Genomic DNA, 20,737 nt, shown 5'->3' on the forward strand with positions numbered 1-20,737 from the left:
AGTGTTTATGCTGTAGATTCAGTGTTCGACAGCTTGTTTTGCTCGGTTCAATTGTGACAGATGGTCTCAGGGGATTGTGCTGAAATCAGAGATAACATTTCAGGGTTCAATTTCATAGAGCGGCTGATTTTGTTTTACTGTACGATTTCCATTTCATAGCGCTGCTAGTCGTATGATTCCATTTCATAGCGCTGCTAAACCGTACGATTTCCATTTCATAGCGCTGCTAACCATAAGCACACGAAAACGCATGCCAACCTTCCGGTGCTTACTGCACGAAAATTAATGAAATAACAATGTAAATTCATGGTGAACGCACAAGATGACCACCTAATTTTCTTGCTAACCTGTGAAATATTCTTTTAAAATGCTTAAAGGCAGTGGACACTATTGGTAGTTGTCAAAGACTACTCTTCATAGTTGGTGTATCTCAACAAATGCATAAAATAACAAACCTGTGAAAATTTGAGCTCAATCGGTCTTCGAACTTGCGAGATAACAATAAAAGAAAAAACACCCTTGTCACACGAAGTTTTGTGCGTTTAAATGGTTGATTTCGAGACCTCAAGTTCTAAATCTGAGGTCTCAAAATCAAATTCATGGAAAATTACTTCTTTCTTTAAAACTATGGCACTTCAGAGGGAGCCGTTTCTCACAATGTTGTATACCATCAACCTCTCCCCATTGCTCATCACCAAGTAAGGTTTTATGCTAATAATTATTTTGAGCAATTACCAATAGTGTCCACTGCCTTAAAGCATTTTTCTGCTACAGTCACAGTTAGCACAAAATGGGGTATAACCGTTGTGTGTGATTCAGCATATTTTTCTGTTATCGTGGAAACTTAAAATAATTTTGCTTGGTTAATTTTCAATCATCTAGGGGCGAGGGAGGGGCTAAAAAGCAGATCACATCAAGATCTTGATTTTGTTTCAGGGATTCCAATCAGAATATCGTTCTGAAATTCAGTGTTGCTAAAGGATAGCTGAAAGACGCTGGACACTGGTAATTACTCAAAGACCAGTCTTCTCACTTGGTGTATCTTAACATATGCATAACATCAAAAACCTGTGAATTTTGAGCTCAATTGGTCGTCGAAGTTGCGAGATAATAATGAAAGAAAAAACACCCTTGTCACACGAAGTTGTGTGCTTTCACATGCTTGATATAGAGACCTCAAATTCTAAATTTGAGGTCTCAAAATCAAATTCGTGGAAAATTACTTCTTTCTCGAAAACTATGTTATTTCAGAGGGAGCTGTTCCTCACAATGTTTTATACTATCAACAGCTCCCCATTGCTCATTACCAAGTAAGGTTTTATGCTAATAATTATTTTGAGTTATTACCAATAGTGTCCACTGCATTTTAAATCTTGGAAATTGAAAAGACTTGGTTGGGTTAATTGGTAATCAATCATCTGGGGGGGGGGCAGAAAACAACAGATCACATCAAGACCTTGGCTTTGATTAAGCATTCTGATTACGAGTAGTGTTTGAACTTCAGTGCGGAATGGCTCAGTAATCATGGAAATTGAAAATGTCTGGTTTGTTTAACTCTTGTTTATGTAGACATCTATTATTCCAAGCACTGAGGTGTTTACACAGAGAGGGTGTTGAGACATTGACTGCTGTTTTTGTACCACCTAACCGCCCCCATCTCATCACAAGCAAACTGTCTGTTTTGTTTGATTTTGTTGGACTCAGGTTTGCACTAGTAAACTGAATTGTTTACTAGGTTGGTTTGTTTGGTAAGATGATCTTTCTGCCAAGGGAAAAATCTGCCAACTGCCAGCAAAGGGATATAACACCCAGCTGACATTAGCCACTCTCTTGCAAACATTGGGTCCTTGCTTCATGATGTAACGTCTATGGTAATGAATTGCACAAATCAAGAAATTGTGATTCAGTAACTAGACGACATTACTTGTTTTATTCTATTGCAAGGACTGCACTAGTAAACTAATACGTTGGGGATTATGCCAATAGCAATAATGATTATTTAAATTATTTAAAATTATACAAATTAGTCAAATTAAATGACGAAAACAATTACTTTTTTCACAAACTAATTATTTTATCTTCTTTGTGGATGATTTTACAGGATGATTCTACAGTTCCAGGTATTCTGTTATACAATGTGACAGATGAACAAGACCAGGTTGATATCGGAACACCACAGACTACTAGGCTGGTTCATCTGGCATTGATAGAGGCTGGGCTGGCTCAACTGGCTGACTCAAGGTAAATATAAATTGACAGAGAAAACATTTGATTTCAGTAAAAAATTCTTCGCTTGACATGTTTTCTCGTTCCGGTATGCGTGAGACTTCCACAGTCTTTTGGAGGAAGAAACATCGGATGATACTAAGTTCACAAAGCCTTCTCCAATTCCCTGCAGGATTACCCCCTTGTCCTAAAAAGATTTATACATTTCATAGTTGCCACGTCCAGCGTAATTGTTCCAGACCATCGCTAAAATGAAACAGGTGAAGGTGGCAGACCGTTAACGGCATGCAAGATGAAGCAAATATCCACCGCATGGCTAGGCAATGAAATCATTGGTTGCAGATGCATACTGTGAAGTTTCCTTGAATAAATCCCCCTTAAATCAGAAAAACTGTGGCGATTTAGGTGAGGGGGTTAAGACTGAGGTTGTAGGGTTTCTTTACTGGCAAAAAGTAAAACCAAAAATAAGATTCTTTATCCCTTGTGAAATACGACAGTTGTAAGTATTCATATTTGCAAATCTGTACATAAATGTTCATGTAGTAGATTATTACGGTTGGCGTCGGCCAATGAAACTTCCTGGACAAGTCCACTTTATACGAGGGTGATATTATTTTCCAAATACTGAGAGCTGTCTTTAGCCATGAGAGCAGTAGTCTTTAGCAGAGCAGTAGTGTCTTGCGCAGAGCAGTCGTCTCGCAAGTTATAGTTGTAAGAGAGGCATTTTGCTACTTGTATCCCGACAACGGACATTAAGACTTGTTTTAAAGTCTAGCATTCACACAGACTGGTCCCCCGTATTTAAGCACAATGATTAAAGACAGGTGCTTGCTTTTCAGAACCAGTAATACGATTGAATAAAACCATTTCATTGGATAAACGTCCAGTGACATGGGCATTCTGTATCTGTGCTCTGATTGGTCCGAGGTGACGTTTGGCAGCTGCCCTGTCGGTCGTCTGCAAATGAATGTAGGTGAAAGGTGAAGATGGACGGGGAAAAAATTACCTAGGCTAAAGGCCACTCTCTGGCGTTAATCACGAGCCTCGATGTGTGACGTCAGATGTTCAGGCTAGCATTCACACAGCTGGGAAGACTCTTACACAATGGAACAAAGGTCCCCTGCAACTTTTGTCTTTCTTCAACTGGGTCCCCATGAGAGAGATCTCATTCATAGGCAAGAAAAGTAGAACAACAGCAACTACCCACAACTGTGTATGCAAAAGACTCATCATCGTTCGTCAAAGACTTGCGTCCGTGGTCGCCTCATCCTAAAATTGTAATGGGGGGCGCACTCCTGGAGTCGCCGGCATCACCTGTTCTCTGTCAACCACTGCTCTTCTCAGCTCTCCTCGGTTCTATCACTCCACTTTGTCCACATTGTCTATCTAGCGCAGCTTAGCGCAACCTCTGCTGCAAAATGTACCCTTAGGCAGACCGTATATAACTGAGCCGGGTAGGCCTCCCTGTCTCATCAAAAGACTGTGAACTTATAAGATCAAACATCAACCCTTTCTGAAATGAGGGCGTCGGTGACTTTCAGCGGTTTTTAATTTCATTCTGTCATTGTCCTAGAGACTATCGTCTCTCTTATTTTAAGCTCTTTAATTGATGAGTAGGGGCAATACTTAAATGAATAGTTCAGTAACAAGCTTCTTTTCAGCTCAATTTAGTTCTCGGAATCTAATTCATCATCATTATCATCATCATTTAGGCTGTGTTCATCCAGTGTGTAAGATGTAGGCCTTCGGATGTAAATGCCTTAACGTATATTTCTTGCAGTTCTGGTCCATGTTGTTCCTGCATCAACTCTGATGTCATCTCACCATCTTCTTCTCTTTCTACCTCTTTTCTTGTTCTACGTCCTTGGTTGCCAATCCATCTTGCTGTATTCTATTTCCATTTCTTCGGACAGTGTGCCAGCCTATCTCCATTTAGTTTGTTTTTATTGTCCTTGTAATGTTTCTTACTACAGTTTTCTTTCAGTTTGTTGTTCATTAAAACCCGTCTCTAATTGAGATATCTGTATAATAATTTCTCTCATTTGCTCATTGTGCTGTGCAGAGTTAGTGTTCTGTCTATTTTGTTGTTTTAAATGTTTCTGCTTCATTACCTGATTTTCTCTGTGTTAATGCTTAGTTCTATAAATTAATCGTTGAAATCAAGAAAGATACAATAGAAGTCACCTGTGAAAATATCAGCTAAGGACACTGTCACGGTATTTTCACTTGTAGGTCGAATCAATCCACGCTTAGCGGGGTTACAGTGGGTACCAACCACATCTCTGACCACAGCATTCATAGATGGACACCAGCCTTCCGAAGTCTGAGAAATAATTCATGCATGCATTGTATCTTAGATTGTATTGTTTTTATTGACTTATGTTATCAACAAGGGCATTTCTGACCAAAGGATGCTTTCTTACGTTACCATAAGTGAGCTTTCAGATAGAAATACAAAATCTTGTGTTTTTGTTCTTCTATTCTTTTTTTTATTTTATTTATTTTTTTATTATAACTATTATTTTTTTTTTTTTTTTTTTGGGGGGGGAGGGGGATACCAAAGTAGCTAAGCACAGCAACATTATGCTTACCAGAATAAGGTTACCAGCCAAAATTCCATTTCACATGTGTCCTCTGTGACTGGTATCCTGTAGATTTTTGCTTAGCAGAAATTTGTTTCTAATAAACTGGGCCTATTGGAATGCTACGGGTTTGAATCCCACCCGAGTTGGCTAATTTTGTGCTCAGCTCCCCAAAGTCGACATGAAGTACCGCGCTAATTGGCTTCTTCAGGTGAAGTACAAAACACGAGTGACGGTTTTGGTTTCAGCGCCAAGAGAAAAGAGACGCATATAGCATGTTGCCCTCGCGCGATAGACCGGTCGTCGTTACGCAGAGTGGTCACTGTCTCACCACTAGAGGGCAGATATTGATTCCGCCCTTTCCTTCCTTAATATCCCGAGGGCCGATATTTTATAAAGTGTCGCTTCTAATGAAGCAACCTAGATTTAATAGTTACTAATAGCGCTGGAGCTTCTTTTTCAATCCCCCCCCCCATCTCCTCTTTGATGCCATACCGGAGGCAGCCACTGTTGGCCCCTAGGGGTTCATATTTTCATTACGTTGATTGAACGATCAGTAACTTGACATTTCTCGGGCACCACCGTTAGGAGTCAGAGTGGCTCTATATACCATGGCTATGGTTTTCTTGATGGGAAGTACCGGTTGATTCTTCAGATGGGTAAGAAGGCTTACCCCCTTTGAGAGTCGTCGACTAAGAGTGCCCGTCTCCATTTAATCCATTATTAGCATCTTTAAAGAGATGATACTGATCTGTGTAAGATCCGGTTTAAATGTGACGGGTTCTACAAAATTGAGTCGCTTGTCGCACAACCCATTTTCCTTTTATTTATTTCTTTTTTTTTGGGGGGGGGTTATGCTTTTTAGGATCTTCATTTTCACATGTTCGTTAATTAAACCTTCGTTTTTGATCGATAAAGGTGAATTAAACATGTTCTTTTTTGTTTTTTCGTTCATCCCTTAGACATGAATAGTTGATGTTTTTGTTAAATAGGCTGTTTCCCTGGTATGGGTAATTACTGAGTATAAATACTTACACACATCGCATATATGGGTAAAAGTTGTTATACACGACATTGAAATTTTTGTATTTCCTCTTTTTGGGTAAAACAAAGATTTACAGTTGCATGCCTGAAGATATTTGGTACACTATGTAGTTTACAAGTAGGATACATTTTTTCATTAAAGGCATTGGACACTATTGGTAATAACTCAAAATAATTATTAGCATAAAACCTTACTTGTTGATGAGTGATGGGGAGATGTTGATAGTATAAAACATTGTGAGAAACGGCTCCCTCTGAAGTGACGCAGTTTTCGAGAACGAAGTAATTTTGCCGCGAATTTGATTTCGAGACCTCAGATTTAGAATTTGAGGTCTCGAAATCAAGCATGTGAAAGCACACAACTTCGTGTGACAAGGGTGTTTTTTCTTTCATCATTATCTCGCAACTTTGACGACCAATTGAGCTCAAATTGTCAAAGGTCTGTTATTTTGTGCATATGTTGAGATACACCATGTGAGAAGACTGGTCTTTGACAATTGCCAATAGTGTCCACTGTCTTTAATGAGCTTTCAAGTGAGAACTGTTTCTTTTTCTTGATATTGCCAATCTTACATGTAATCTTTATAGAACATGTTTAGTTTAGTTTTAGTTTCACTAGGCTTTACACTGGCATAAAAATATACAAATCAAAAAATAAAGATACAAAGAAGCAAATTAGACCTATGGCATGACATCACTGCGCAATGTGATTCTGGATCGCAGATCCCTTGATGTAGGCTACTTTGAAATTTAAAAAAGCTATATTTACCAAGACCCCGTTCCCACTGGGCCGCATTGATCTCCCAATTCGAGAAAAGGGCGATCAAGACCCCGAAAGGGCGACCAAAGGGCGATCAAAGAGAAATAAGCTCCAGTGGGAACGCGAGGGCGATCAGGATCTGACCGTGCAATTTTGATCCTCCTCGGGAGTAGGATTAAAGCGGGATCTGATCGTCCTTTTGGATTTATTGGCGATCAAAAGTCTAGTGGGAACGCAAAGGGGCGATCAGACCGCGCAATTTGCTAGAAAACAGTGTTCTTTTGAACCCACTTCTGTTCCCCAAAAAGGGGGATCGATGCGCGATTTCACGCCTGCAACTAATCTTGTTGCGGGATCCCGATCTCGCAATTGTGGATCCAGTGGGAATGGGGTCAAAGATACACGACAGACACAAATAACAGGACGTAAACTTTGTGTTTCCAGTTGGAAAGTCCAGAATTTTACATTGTGCTTCACTTGCTGACTGAGACTTGCAGCATGCTACACGTGGGGTGTTGTGGCCGAGCGATTAAGAGCACCGAATTCAAGCTCTGCTGATTCGTTCAGCAGTGTGTGGGTTTGAATCCCGGTCGTGACACTTGTGTCCCTGAGCAAGACACTTAACTATTATTGCTTCTGTCCACCCATCAGGGGTAAATGGGGACCTGTCAGGGCAGAGATGGTTCTTGTGATTGATTTAGCCGAGTAGCGCATTTGTTGCACGAGGCTGTATACTCCCCAGGGAGCTGAGATGGTTTAAGGAGTGAATTAAGGCCCAGTGACCAGGGGTAATAATTTGAAGCACTTTGAGTCACCCATTCGGGAGTGAAAAAGCGCTGTATAAACTCAAAATATTATATTAATATTATGCTAAGAGAACCTTCTGTGAATAATCGTTGGGGCTCCCACCCCCTAACTCTTTCTTGACCACATAGGGCAATTGATAAACCTTTTGATCACAATGTCACAGCCAAAGTTTGTTGCCAGCCGCGAGAATGGAACTTTGGAAATCCAGAAAAACAGATGGCCACAGTTTTTGACCATTTCATGACACACAAATACCAAAACTAGTCTGGAATCTGTTGGAAACAAAGCAACTAATCATTGGAGGTATTTTTATGTATATAGGCAATTGAGAAATGGAACAAATGGTATGCAGAAATGTTGATTTTGGTCACTACATCTGTCAACACGATTGATTGTTTGTTTTGCTTTCAAAAGGGATGTCCAAAACAACCAGCAGTGTTTACTTATCAACAAAAGAAAAGTCAACACTATTTAAAATCAAAAAAAAAAAAATTATTTATTTTTATGAGAATGTGTACGACTGACTACTGTACATAGTATGGGAACAAGACCATGACTAAAGCAGTTAGTTAATAATAATAATAATAATAATAATAATAATAATAATAATAATAATAATAATAATAATAATAATAATAATAATAATAATAATAATAATAATAATAATAATAATAATAATAATAATAACAATAGTAAGACTTGTAAAGCGCACATACAATGTATCCACCCTGCTGGGTGTTCAAGGCGCAGTAAACCCAAAAACAAAAACAAAAACAAAACACAACACAAAGAATAAACAGACACAATAAAATTAGTCGTTGAAAACCTGTGACATAAGATAAGTTTTGAGAAGAAGACAAGATCGAAGATTAAGTGGTAGAGAGTTCCAGATGCGGGGCGCGGCTGAAGAAAAAGACCTGTCACCCCATGAGTGTCGAGACTTGGGTTCAATTAAGAGAAGCATAGAACTTGATCGAAGATTCCTTGATGGAGTGTAAACTTAAAGCAGTTCAGAAATATAGTGGGGAGCCTAGAAATATAGTTCATTCAATGCAGTTTTTAAAACAGAAGGTAAACATTTGGAATTGACTCTAAAAATCAATTACAATAAACAAGTATGGTAAAAGGTATCTTTTGATAGTATAAAGAATTTTGGGAATTATTTCATGAGATGTAATGTGGTTATGTAAAAAGGTATCACTTTCGGGGGCAAAAATCTTGAATCTGTGAATGATTATTTTTGTATTGGATTATTCTTCCCGCGGACATAACCGCTTCGGACTTGTTTGCCAACTTTTGAAATAAAATGTTCACAGTTTTGTTGTATGTACATCTACATTCATATAGGACTAAAAAAAACTTTAAAGGTTCCAAAAACCGAAGGTATATTTTGCCTTTAAAGACAGTGGACACTATTGGTAATTGTCAAAGACTAGTCTTCACACTTGGTGTATCTCAACATATGCATAGAATAACAAACCTGTGAAAATTTAAGCTCAATCGGTCGTCGAAGTTGCGAAATAATAATGACAGGAAAAACACCCTTGCCACACGAAGTTGTGTGCGTTCAGATGCTTGATTTCGAGACCTCAAGTTCTAAACTTGAGGTCTCAAAATCAAATTCGTGGAAAATTACTTCTTTCTCGAAAAACTATGTCACTTCAGAGGGAGCCGTTTCTCACAATGTTTTATACCATCAACCTCTCTCCATTACTCGTAACCAATTAAGCAGTGGCATCAACTACAAAAGGAAACGTTTGATGCGAAAGTATACACTGACCCTCTTATGTAGGTTTGGGAATAAGAAAAGGGAAACTCAGAATTTCAAAAAGAAAATCACGCTACATGTTTCTAGTTCTATCAGTCAGTGTACTTTGATGAAAATGTATATACTGACCCCCTTATGAAGGATGGGGACAAGACACAGGAAACTCCAAGAATTAAACAAACATTGTCAGCTCTACAAGTTTTTTGAACAAACTCGGCTCTACATGTTTTTAGCTGTTAGGACATGGCGAACTGAAAACATAACTAAATTGTCCGTGGCGCTCTACATGTTTCTAGTGTCGCAAACTTGTTTGTTGAGACCGAACCAGCACCTAATTGGTCTGGATTACATTTGCAGATGTCTCGGGGAGTTGTTAATGCGTTCTGGATGGTTCATTTGTCATATTGAATACATCTACACTTAAGGAACAAATTACCAACATGGTGATGGATGGATGAACTGTTCCTGTTGATGGTGAACTGGAGCAAAACCCACTACGTATTTAAATCACAGTCCGTTGTGATTCGAGGCACAGTGGCTTTAAAGTTGATATTCTACCTGCAAGGACGTATTCGCTCTTGATTTTTAGCGATAACTCAAAAATGTGACCACCGTTTGAAACGATATTTTCACTGGTTTACATTTACAGTGTATATAGGAGTAAAATAATCCATTGGTTCCAAAAACCAACTTATTCATGTACTTTGCGTTTAAAGGCTCTGGACACCTTTGGTAATTGCTCAGTTGGTGTATCTCAACATATGCATAAAATAACAAACCTGTGAAAGTTTTGAGCTAAATTGGTCGTCAAAGTTGCGAGAGAATAATGAAAGAAAAGAACTGTACTGCTGTTTTACTACTACCTGGGCAGAGGGTCACAAAATCAGCTGGGACTACTATGTGCTTTAGTTTAAAGAGGATCATTATTAATAAACTCTCAATAACTTGTCATAAATTCATTTTATAAGCGGGAGAAAAAATTATTGTGATTATTGTACCTTCAGAATGGGAGCCAAATGTAGGTTAGTTCTATTTGAACATTTCTCTGTGTAAATATTAAAAAATTACTTTGGAAGTGGGTCTTAAGTTCAGTTTACATTAAAGGAAATGAAAGTCAGCGGTGACAGATGTTCTGATGCTGGTTGTGTTTAAAGGCAGTGGACACTATTAGTAATTACTCAAAATAATGGTAAGAATAAAACCTTTCTTGGTAACGAGTAATTGGGAGAGGTTGATAGTATAAAATATTGTGATTTTGTAAAATTTGATTTCGAGACCTCAGACTTACATTTTGAGGTCCCGAAATCAACCATCTGAAAGCACACAACTTCGTGTGACAAGTGTGTTTTTTCGTTCATTATTATCTCGCAACTTAGACGATCAATTGAGCTCAAGTTTTCACAGTTTTATCTATTTCTTGAGGCACAATAACTCTTTATTTTGTATTTTTCTATTTCCTTAAATGCAGTGAGCAAAGCGTTGATGGTTCAGAGGTATAAACGGACTCTTCCCCAAGAATTGACAACATTTCTTACGTAAGCAGCTGATATTTTCTTACCACATTCTTCCCCCTCCCCCTCCCCAGGTATCCACAAATGTGTCAAATACATGTATTAAGGCCGGTTTATAGTCGGTCGCGCGATGGTCGTGCGATGGAAATCTTGCGCGCAATCCTAAGACTGAGGCCTAAAACCGTGTCTTTTTATGATCGCGCGTCACGATTTCCGACGCCCGACCATCGCGCGACCGACTATAACTTGGCCTTTATACTATTATCCAAAATGTTTTTCATAGTGTGGTCGTATTTGTATGATGCTTTATGTTAGGTGTTAAAGCTGACAAGTGCTGTCACGTATAGACCCACTCATCATCATAATTTAATAATAATAATAATAATTACAACATTTACAGAGCGCTAAACACAGATTTTTCTAAGCGCTCTAACCAGATTGACAAAACAGATTGGTTTGAAGTTGAGATTTAAAAGTGTCCAATCAAGGAGCTGCTTGAATGTGGTTGGGTAGCTTGTTTCAAAGTGTTGGAGCTATGACTGAAAAGGCCTGATCGCCATATAGTGTGTCGTGGTGCGGGTCCCGTGAAAAGCTGGAAATGAGCAATTGAAGAAGAGCGAAGGCGTCGGGAAGCTGATGAAAGTGAAGAAGAACGAAGGGCTCTGAAGTCTTGGAGATATACCGGAGCCAAGTTATGAACAGCTTTATACACAAGAAGAAGAATTTTGAAGTGGATGCGTTGGTGAATTGGAAGCCAATGAAGAGAGCGAATGATTTAGGCTATGTTCATCCAGTGTAAGATGTCCGTAGCCCTCCTCGTGTCAACGCCATTTGGTTCAATTTCTTGCAGTTCTGGTCCATGTTGTTCCTGCAAAGACCCTGATGTCATCTCTCCATCTTCTTCTCTGTCTACCTCTTTTCCTTTTCCCTGTCCTTAATTGCCAATCCATTATTCTTGTTGTCCATCTATTGTCATTTCTTCAGGCAGCGTGTCCAGCCCATCTCCATTTATCTTGTTTTAGTGTCCTTATGATGTCTCTTACAACAGTTTTCTTTTTGACACACAAGAGAGAATAACTCTTCACACCATTAACATAATATATGTTAAATATACACAACGTAATGAGTGTTATTTTAACACCCTATGTTGTGAATTTTGATTCATTTGGTATCTTTATGTGACAACACCCATGGTGTCAATTTTAACACCCAATCTTTTTGCAGTGTATAAACAGTCGTCAAATTGGTGTTCGATACCCTAGAGAGAGTCATACTTAACACATGTGGTGTTTAATTAACACAAACATGTACGGGTTGTTAACACTATTGTAATTAGTGTTATTTTAACACCCTATGTTGTAAGTTTGGAAAATTGTATTTAAACACCCAACCTTTTTGCTGTGTATAGTCGACATCAAAGCAGTGTTTGGAAATCTCATGCTGCAATAGACCTTATGCAACCGCCTTCTTAGAGGAAAAACAGTGACGAAACAATCAAAACGCACAGATTTGTACGCGCAGCGCACAGGATTGGCCAATGAACAACCTCCTTTTGACCTCTACGTGAGGGCGCCCAGCCTGAAATGACGTCATCTGGTCATGTGCATAAGGTCTATATCTACGTTCAGAAAACAAGAATGCAAATTAGACTAGGAAAGCTTCCTCATGGTTGTAACTGAGGCGTTTCGTCAACTCTGAAAGCAAGTTTTCTCATCAAGACAGTGTTTTGGAAATCTCAGGCTGCAATATCGACTTCCAAAAGACAAGAATGGAAATTAGACTAGGAAAGCTTCAAGGTTGTATAATATGACCATAATAAGTGGATATCATTTCAACTGGGGCATTTCGTCAACTCTGAAGCAAGTTTTCTCCCTCTGAGTTCATAGAAATAAGATTTCACCGTATTGTATTGTCCATGGTTTCCCCCACAAAACAGTGTACACACATCGCATCTTTTGTGCTCCCCTGAACCTCAACTCGTCAAAACTGAATCAACAATTCATTGTATTGTCTCGGGTTACACTTTGGTCATTAAGACATCCGCTTCAATTCTCTCAACTCTTTCATACTCTCTACCGTCCTTCTAATTGTGACTCCATCTTGTCCTCTTTCTTATTGCACCGTATCTTTATCTCCCAACCGTCGGAGCTGAACGTCTCAAAATACGACAATAAGTGCGCATCTAAACTGACACAAACTGAACCAGTGCTGGAAATCTTCCTTTGGAGGAATCCATTCACGCTGATGAAAGAAATATTGAATTCAAACTCCCAGAAGAAATTTGATTTCACTGTAGTAGTGGTATCGGATTTCTTTGACCTAATTTTATATCGGTCTCATATTTACACTTTTATGGCTGGCCTACAAGACTTCATTAAGATATCCTGGGGATTTGTAAATTCTGCATTTAGTGATTTGTATCATTTCTTTGTTTGTTGTATTAATGGACTGTGCTTGCAACAGTCCAAATAAATTGCTACTTTATTGCACATTATAACACTGTTCTCTACCAAAGCCATATCTACAAGGTCATTCCATTTTAGAGGCAGGGGGTTTATATGATAGGATAGTCCAGGGGATTATAACAACAATATCCAGGGCTGAGTGATACTCCATGGAGGCAACGAAGGGGATGGCCTTCATGCCCCTGGTCAATGCCTCGGTGCCCTTGAAATGCTCCATTAGAAATGTAATATTTCCTCATTGTGTGCCCTTTACCAAGGAGAAAATGCCTTGGTGCCCTTGCCTTTTCAAAAGCGAAGAATGCAGGCCTGAATACAGTGTGCAAATACAATTCAGTTATCAACAAAAAACCATCCCAGCTTGCTTTCAAATGTGACCTTGCCTGTTTGTGAATGGTGAAGCCCAAGGCTGCTGAAATATCCAATCCTCTGTCAGCCATTTCTCCCTTTTTAACCAAAATGTTTTGTCACCTGGAGTTGTTGACATGGAGTGCAATTAAAGCTTTAACAATATGTACATGTAAATAAACTACAGGCGTGATATTTGCCCTATTCTGATATGTTGACGATTGTTTTGCCCTTAGATAAATCAGAAAAAAAATTAATTAAAACGGCTGGAAAAGTCTGGGATGGAGAAACTGTGCTTAGAACTAACTGTAAAATATCTGCAAAGTGTAAATTGGATGCATTCATCCACATTATTCACTGTGGCTCATCTTTCAAAAACACAGTGGATGATATTGAATGATCAAACAGTAGAAGGGTTCGACTGTGTTCTATAAACAATGAAGACTGGCAAAGTTTGTCTATGATATTGAATGATCAAACAGTAGAAGGGTTCGACTGTGTTCTATAAACAATGAAGATGCCTTTACTGAATTGTATCATTTTGCAGGCTGGCATAGTTTATCTATAATTCAAAACCATTATGGAATATATTGAATGGTCAGGCAGTAGGAGGGTTGACTGTGCGGATGCATTCACCACTTGAAATCATATTGCAAGCTGGCCAAGTTCATCTACATAATGCAAGTGGACAGTGGGTGGCATTGAATGGTCAGACAGTAGGAGGGTTGACTGTGTACCGTGTAGATGCATTCACCACTTAAAATCATATTGCAGGCTGGCAAAGTTTATCTATCACTCAAAACCTCAGTGGATGATCTGAAATGGTCAGACAGTAGGAGGGTTGACCGTGTACTGTGTAGATGCATTCACCACATGATATCATATTGCAGGCTGGCAAAGTTTACCTATCACTCAAAACCACAGTGGATGGCATTGAATGGTCAGACTGTAGGAGGGTTGACTGTGTACTGTGTAGATGCATTCACCACATGATATCATATTGCAGGCTGGCAAAGTTTATCTATCACTCAAAACCTCAGCGGATAATCTGAAATGGTCAGACAGTAGGAGGGTTGACTGTGTAGATGCATTCACCACATGATATCATATTGCAGGCTGGCAAAGTTTATCTATCATTCAAAACCACAGTGGATGGCATTGAATGGTCAGACTGTAGGAAGGTTGACTGTGTACTGTGTAGATGCATTCACCACTTGATATCATATTGCAGGCTGGCAAAGTTTGTCTATCACTCAAAACCTCAGTGGATGATCTGAAACGGTCAGACAGTAGGAGGGTTGACTGTGTACTGTGTAGATGCATTCTCCACATGATATAATATTGCAGGCTGGAAAAGTTTATCACTCAAAACCTCAATAATGTATCTGAAATGGTCAGACAGTAGGAGGGTTGACTGTGTACTGTGTAGATGCATTCACCACATGATATCATATTGCAGGCTGGCAAAGTTTATCATTCAAAACCACAGTGGATGGCATTGAATGGTCAGACAGTAGGAGGGTTGGCTGTGTACTGTGTAGATGCATTCACCTATGATATCATATTGCAGGCTGGCATATATTGAATGGTCAGCCAGTAGGAGGGTTGGCTGTGTACTGTGTAGATGCACTCACCACTTAATATCATATTGCAGGCTGACATGTGTATCATTTTGGTGCTGTCCACACCCCTAAAGAAGAAAAGAGGAAACGTTAACATCACAAATAAAGTAAATAAATTAGTTAATAAACAGGCCACCTTACCCTACTCGTTACATGTTTCTTCGCAACTCGCTCTACCCATGACGTCATAGACAATGCATCACCTGACTTTGGTATCCCTAAAAGATATTCAAGGCCATTTCTGTAAACTGCTTTTTCATTTTACTGCGCCAACAAAATCGAGTTATTAAAAAAAAATGGAGGTGGGCTACACTAGTAATATTATTTGATTGATGAATTTTAATTCACGCTGTTAGGAAATAGCTTGAAATGGCACCCAGGATACAATAGGGCCGTGCTGATGTGCCAGACTCTAAATATTAAATTGGTAATCGGATTGAAATTCAGTTTTCCTGTCTGGAGAGAGAGAGAGAGATGCCGTTTTTGGAAGGCCAACTATCTTGAGTCTGCTAGCCCTATTTCGCATGTATTAACCTTAATTTTACTTGATGGTTTCGCAAATTTATATTCTTTTGTTGGATCTTTTGTTTCAATTAAAAAAAAAAATTAAAAAAGAAAGTTGTGTTCTGGGGAATATTATGAAGTAGGCCTATCTCAAAGGCAGTGGACACTACTGGTAATTGTCAAAGACTAGCCTTCACAGTTGGTGTATCTCAACATATGCATAAAATAACAAACCTGTGAAAATTTGAGCTCAGTCGGTCATCGAAGTTGCGAGATAATAATGAAAGAAGAAAAAACCTTGTCACTCGAAGTGCGTTTAAATGGTTGATTTCGAGACCTCAAGTTCTAAATCTGAGGTCTCAAAATCAAATTCATGGAAAATTACTTCTTTCTCGAAAACTGTGGCACTTCAGAGGGAGCCGTTTCTCACAACATTTTATACCAACAACCTCTCCCCATTACTCGTCACCAAGAAAGGTATTATGCCAATAATTATTTTGAGTAATTACCAATAGTGTCCACTGCCTTTAACTAGAAGTTGTTAAACAAATTATGTGAACCATGTTTGTGAGTGAATTTTCTTGGTAACTGTATACAAAAAAAAAATACTTATGAACTGGGGGAAATTTTTATGAAGTAGGCCTATCTTAACTAAAAATTGTTAAACAAAATTATGTGAGCCATGTTTGTGAACGGATTTTCTCGGTGGGAGATTGCCTTCAAAATAGTACCTGTACATTAAAATGTTTTGCATACATGAGCATACTTTGAATCTTATTAACGTAGATAGGAAATTTGTTTTGAACCACAACGATTCATGGTTTAGTAACTGTGATATAACGTTTTTGATTGTTTACTTGTTTTCACTCTAGTTAAGTCTCAACTCTTTGTCGCCTGGTATACATACATCAAAGAGGGAAGTCTATCTTCAGTTTTCTGGACAAGTGCAATTCTTCCTGTCCTCTAGTTTTCAAGAAACAAAAGAGAAAAGTTCTTCACCACAATGGGCGCTCAATGTAATTTGTTTGTGAATTTCTGTTTTTAATTAACAAAAGTAATTAAGCACCATTTCGACCATGTAATGCCAAACAAACATTATTAGCGTCCTGCCTTTTTAAAAGAATGGAAAGAAGAGGCTGACACATTTCTGAAAGACAACTAGGGGTCGATTTCACAAAGAGTTAGGACTAGTCCTAACTTAGGACTAGTCCTTGGAGATATACAAATTGCATGGTTAGTCCCAAGTTAGGACGAGTAACTGGTCCTAACTCGAGATAAGACTAGTCCTAACTCTTTGTGAAATCCACCCCTGATGAGCCATTTTTTATTTATTTTTTATTTTGGCCTGTTATATCACTTGTTTACAAAAGAGCCACAGAGCCTGGAGTTCCTGCAGGCACCATTTGTACATAGCCCAATGTGAGACAAGTCTGACATACTATCTGATAGTGAGGTTGTACTGTCTAAATTATATCCACCTTTGGTCTCAAAACTTGTACAGCTGCAATTATGTTTTGAGAAAATAGAATTAGCTGTTGCAAACAACTTACCAACCGAATGGACCAATGGTATGTATGCAAAAAAATAGGTAATGGACTGACGTTTCGACCCTAGCAGAGTCCTACTTCTTAGCCTTCGAAACGTCAGTCCATTAACTATTTTTTGCAATTATTTGTGGATTTATGAGGAAATTGTTATACGAAATATAAAAGTGTACGTGTATCTTGCCTGCCAGAAAAACTATGGAATGTACACAATTGCCCTATTTGTAATCGGAGGTTAAGTTAGTCTACCATACAGGCCTACCATAATTAAATGTTTAGAGTCGGGCAAATTTTTTGTTTGGTTTTTATTGTGGAATATCGACTCGTCTGTTTTTGCAAAATTGCAATATATTTTACTTGGCGTAAATATATGTGTGGGTTATTGATGCCGGCATAAAGTCAAGTAAATGTTGAGTATTTTTTGCTTTTGCTATGTTTGTTGCCAGTGCTATGACAAGTTCACAGACAACATTGTTACTGTTGTCAAAGACTAGCTTCCAATCTTGTTTTTTTACCAAATACATATTAAATAAAACAAAAACGTGCAAATTTGAGCTCAATCGGTCATCTGTGGTACGTGATACAAATGGAAACCAACTAATTTAAAATTGATGTTTTCACCGTTCTCCAACACGGAGTTTTGGTCGAAATCAATTTGAAGTTAATTGTTTTGCTCATTTCTATGAAATAAAATAAAACAATTTCAAGCGCCCATCTTTAAGGAGATTGTTCACCATTTTTTGAGGTATCCCGGGGACGCTAAAGCATTGCACTGTTTGGTTTGAGTGTCAGCAGACAACATTAAATATCACTATATATAGGTCATTATAGGCCTGTGCCGAGAACATTGTTTTGCACTCCCTTTAAGAAGATAACTGGAAATGAGTTTTGCCTCAATTTGTAGCTGTCGACTGGGGGGGGGGGGGGATTTTTGCAAATTTGCGCTCAATCAGTCATTTGGGATACGCGATACTCAATGGAAAAACAATTAATTTAAAGGTTATGTTTTCATCGTTCTAATACATGAGGTTTGGTCTTGGTAGATCAAAACTAAATTGTTCTACTCATTTCTCAAACGCCAATATTTGAAGAAAATTGTTCACCATGGACATCGCTGTAAGTTTTCTACAGTGAGCCTATAATCTAAGAGCATTTTGTGTTAAACGTTACCATTGTTGTGCACTCCCTTTAAGAAGATAACTGGAAAGGTCTCTGCATAGTTTCGCCTCGATGGGGAAACATTTGTAGCTGTCGACTCGGGGGGAAAGTGAATCAGTCAATAGATAGAACTCCCACTAGAAATAAACTTAATTTTCGAAAGTGCGATAAGGTCAGAAATAGATAGAATACCATGGTTTATTACTGGTCAGCGTTTGGGGAGGGGGGGGGGTGGCGGCTAACCAGGCTCGAAGACTTCCTCTTTTCAGCTGATTTGCTCTTTTGGGTTTTGATTGTCCCTCTTTTTTTTTTCTTTTTTTTCTTCAGTTTCTGTGTACAAGGTATAGGAATATTATCCTTTCCTGCTTTTTCTTGCGCGGTTCTCTCTTTTGCTCTTTTTGTATGGATATTTTTTAGGCATGGCGTACACGGGTTCATTGCTCACCTAACAGTTGTCAAATATAAAGTTTGAATTCTGCCTCTGGTAGTATTTTTGAATAACCTGAACATAAATTGCTACTAGCCATTTCTTTTTTTGATCGCTGTCTTTCGCTTTACTTTATGACATTTTCTCAGAATGGTTCACTGCTGTAAAAAAAAAAAAAAAAAAAAAAAATATACTTTTTCAAAAATGAAGATGTGGTGACTGTTGTAAAACGAAGAGATGAAGTTTGCGGTAGCGTCATGTATAAATCTCCTTTGAATAGTGTGGGTCCTGAAATCAACCTGTGGTTTTCTGAACCAATACTTTATACCCAAATGAGATTAACAAGTGCTACTGCAAACATCACTTAGTTGTACTCCTACCATGCACAGTTTTAAAGCCATTGGACCCTTTCGGTAAACACTATTGTCCAAGGCCCCCACTTCGTGTATCACAACTTATATATAAAACAACAAACCTGTGAAAATTTAGGCTCAATCAGTCATCGGAGTCGGTAGAAAATAACGGGAAAAACCACTCTTGTTTTCGCGCGTTTCGCCGTGTCATGACATGTGTTTAAAATAAATCCGTAATTCTCGCTAACGAGAATTTATATTGTTTTACTGTTTTCTCAAAAAGTAAAGCATTTCATGGAATAATATTTCAAGAGAAGTCTTTCACCATTACCTTCTGTAAACCCTGTAAATTATTTGTAAATCTGTGAACCCTTTTTTTTTTCTGTACCGAAAGGGTCCAATGGCTTTAAGCCCTACATGTTTAAAGTAGGCCTATATGTTTCTTGAAAACTGGGGATCTGTTGGTGATTTCTGGCTGTAGCAAATGTTGTGAGTGCCTTTGTCACGAGATCGTTTTCTCAATCTAATTATTGTAATTGACTATTCCAAAAAAGAAAGTGTTAATGTGGAGGTTGGTCTTTTGTTTTGTGTTTGTTTGCTAGATTGGATTGCCAAAGAAGGATGTTTTGTTGAAATTGTTACAAAATAGTCCAACAACCATGTTTAAATATGATGCTGCTTATAGTCAGGCATGTGAGATTTCCTCTTTCAAACTGATTTGGTTTTTGCCCTTTTTGTCTTCACTTTCTGTGTACAAAAGTATAGAAATATTATCTTTTTCCTCTTATTTTCTTGCCCTTTTTCTATGTTTCTCTTCTGTCGTGATTAGTTACTCACATGCCTGTATAATTGTATACTCCGTTACTTTACACTGTGTTTACTCTCTCTATATTTTATTTACTGTTAACCTAAAAGTGTTAGTAGGTTTATTTAAATGCAGAAGAAACATGCATTAAATGGTGCTTTTCAAAACGTTATTGTACTTATACTGTTACGCATTTATGGAATTAAAGGATTACTTTATCATTGTTACGTTGAAATTCATAGTATCTGTTTGTGTCGATTTGTGTATCAAATGTACTTGGAAACTCATAGCGCATTTATATTAGTATTCGTGGTTTGTTTAAAACATTTTATTTAGTTGCCAAAAGCATCATTATATACATTTCGTTTACAATTTCAAAAAACAAATCAAAATTTAAGAAAAGAGCAGATGGAACAAGCAACAGTAAACAATAACTCATACAACAAAAGTACACACTAAAATCTGAGTGGATATTACAAATTATATGAAAATTGTGTATTAAAAAGTCACAGGAGACACATCAAGTGCAAAGCCTTCATAAACATTTTTTTCTTCTCTTTTTATTATTATTATTCTTTTTGTTTTTAGCATATGAAATGCAACAGTAGCGAATGCAGGCAGTGCCCACTCATGCAAAGAAGTCGCATTTATATACAACAAATGGCAACCAATAAATACCAGTAAACATGCGGTAGGATATCAACATGGCAGTAGAGTTAGACGTTACAGTCAGTAATGCTTCTCAGATTCAAATTGTGGTGGCGGGAAACATTTTATATTTTTACAAATTCAAACAAGTTTAGAGTGAAAGGTTCT

At 38.1% G+C, this 20,737-nt stretch overlaps 1 protein-coding gene across 2 annotated transcripts in view; it reads left to right on the forward strand.

The window, feature by feature from the left end:
* Nucleotides 1–20,156, forward strand: part of LOC139946718 (RING finger protein 17-like) — a 227,792-nt gene extending 207,636 nt beyond the window's left edge. Inside the window, exons 35-37 of one of the 2 annotated variants that reach the window (XM_071944371.1) lie at nt 2,102–2,241; nt 10,656–10,722; nt 16,507–20,156. In XM_071944371.1, the coding sequence (XP_071800472.1) occupies nt 2,102–2,241; nt 10,656–10,686 (171 nt within the window). In that variant the 3' untranslated portion in view covers nt 10,687–10,722; nt 16,507–20,156. The remainder of the gene's footprint in view (nt 1–2,101; nt 2,242–10,655; nt 10,723–16,506) is intronic. The other variant, XM_071944372.1, reaches the window with a different exon arrangement.
* Nucleotides 20,157–20,737: the final 581 nt, after the last annotated feature.

The sequence above is a fragment of the Asterias amurensis genome, chromosome 14 (assembly GCF_032118995.1).
Source record: "Asterias amurensis chromosome 14, ASM3211899v1".
NCBI classification, from domain to species: domain Eukaryota; kingdom Metazoa; phylum Echinodermata; class Asteroidea; order Forcipulatida; family Asteriidae; genus Asterias; species Asterias amurensis.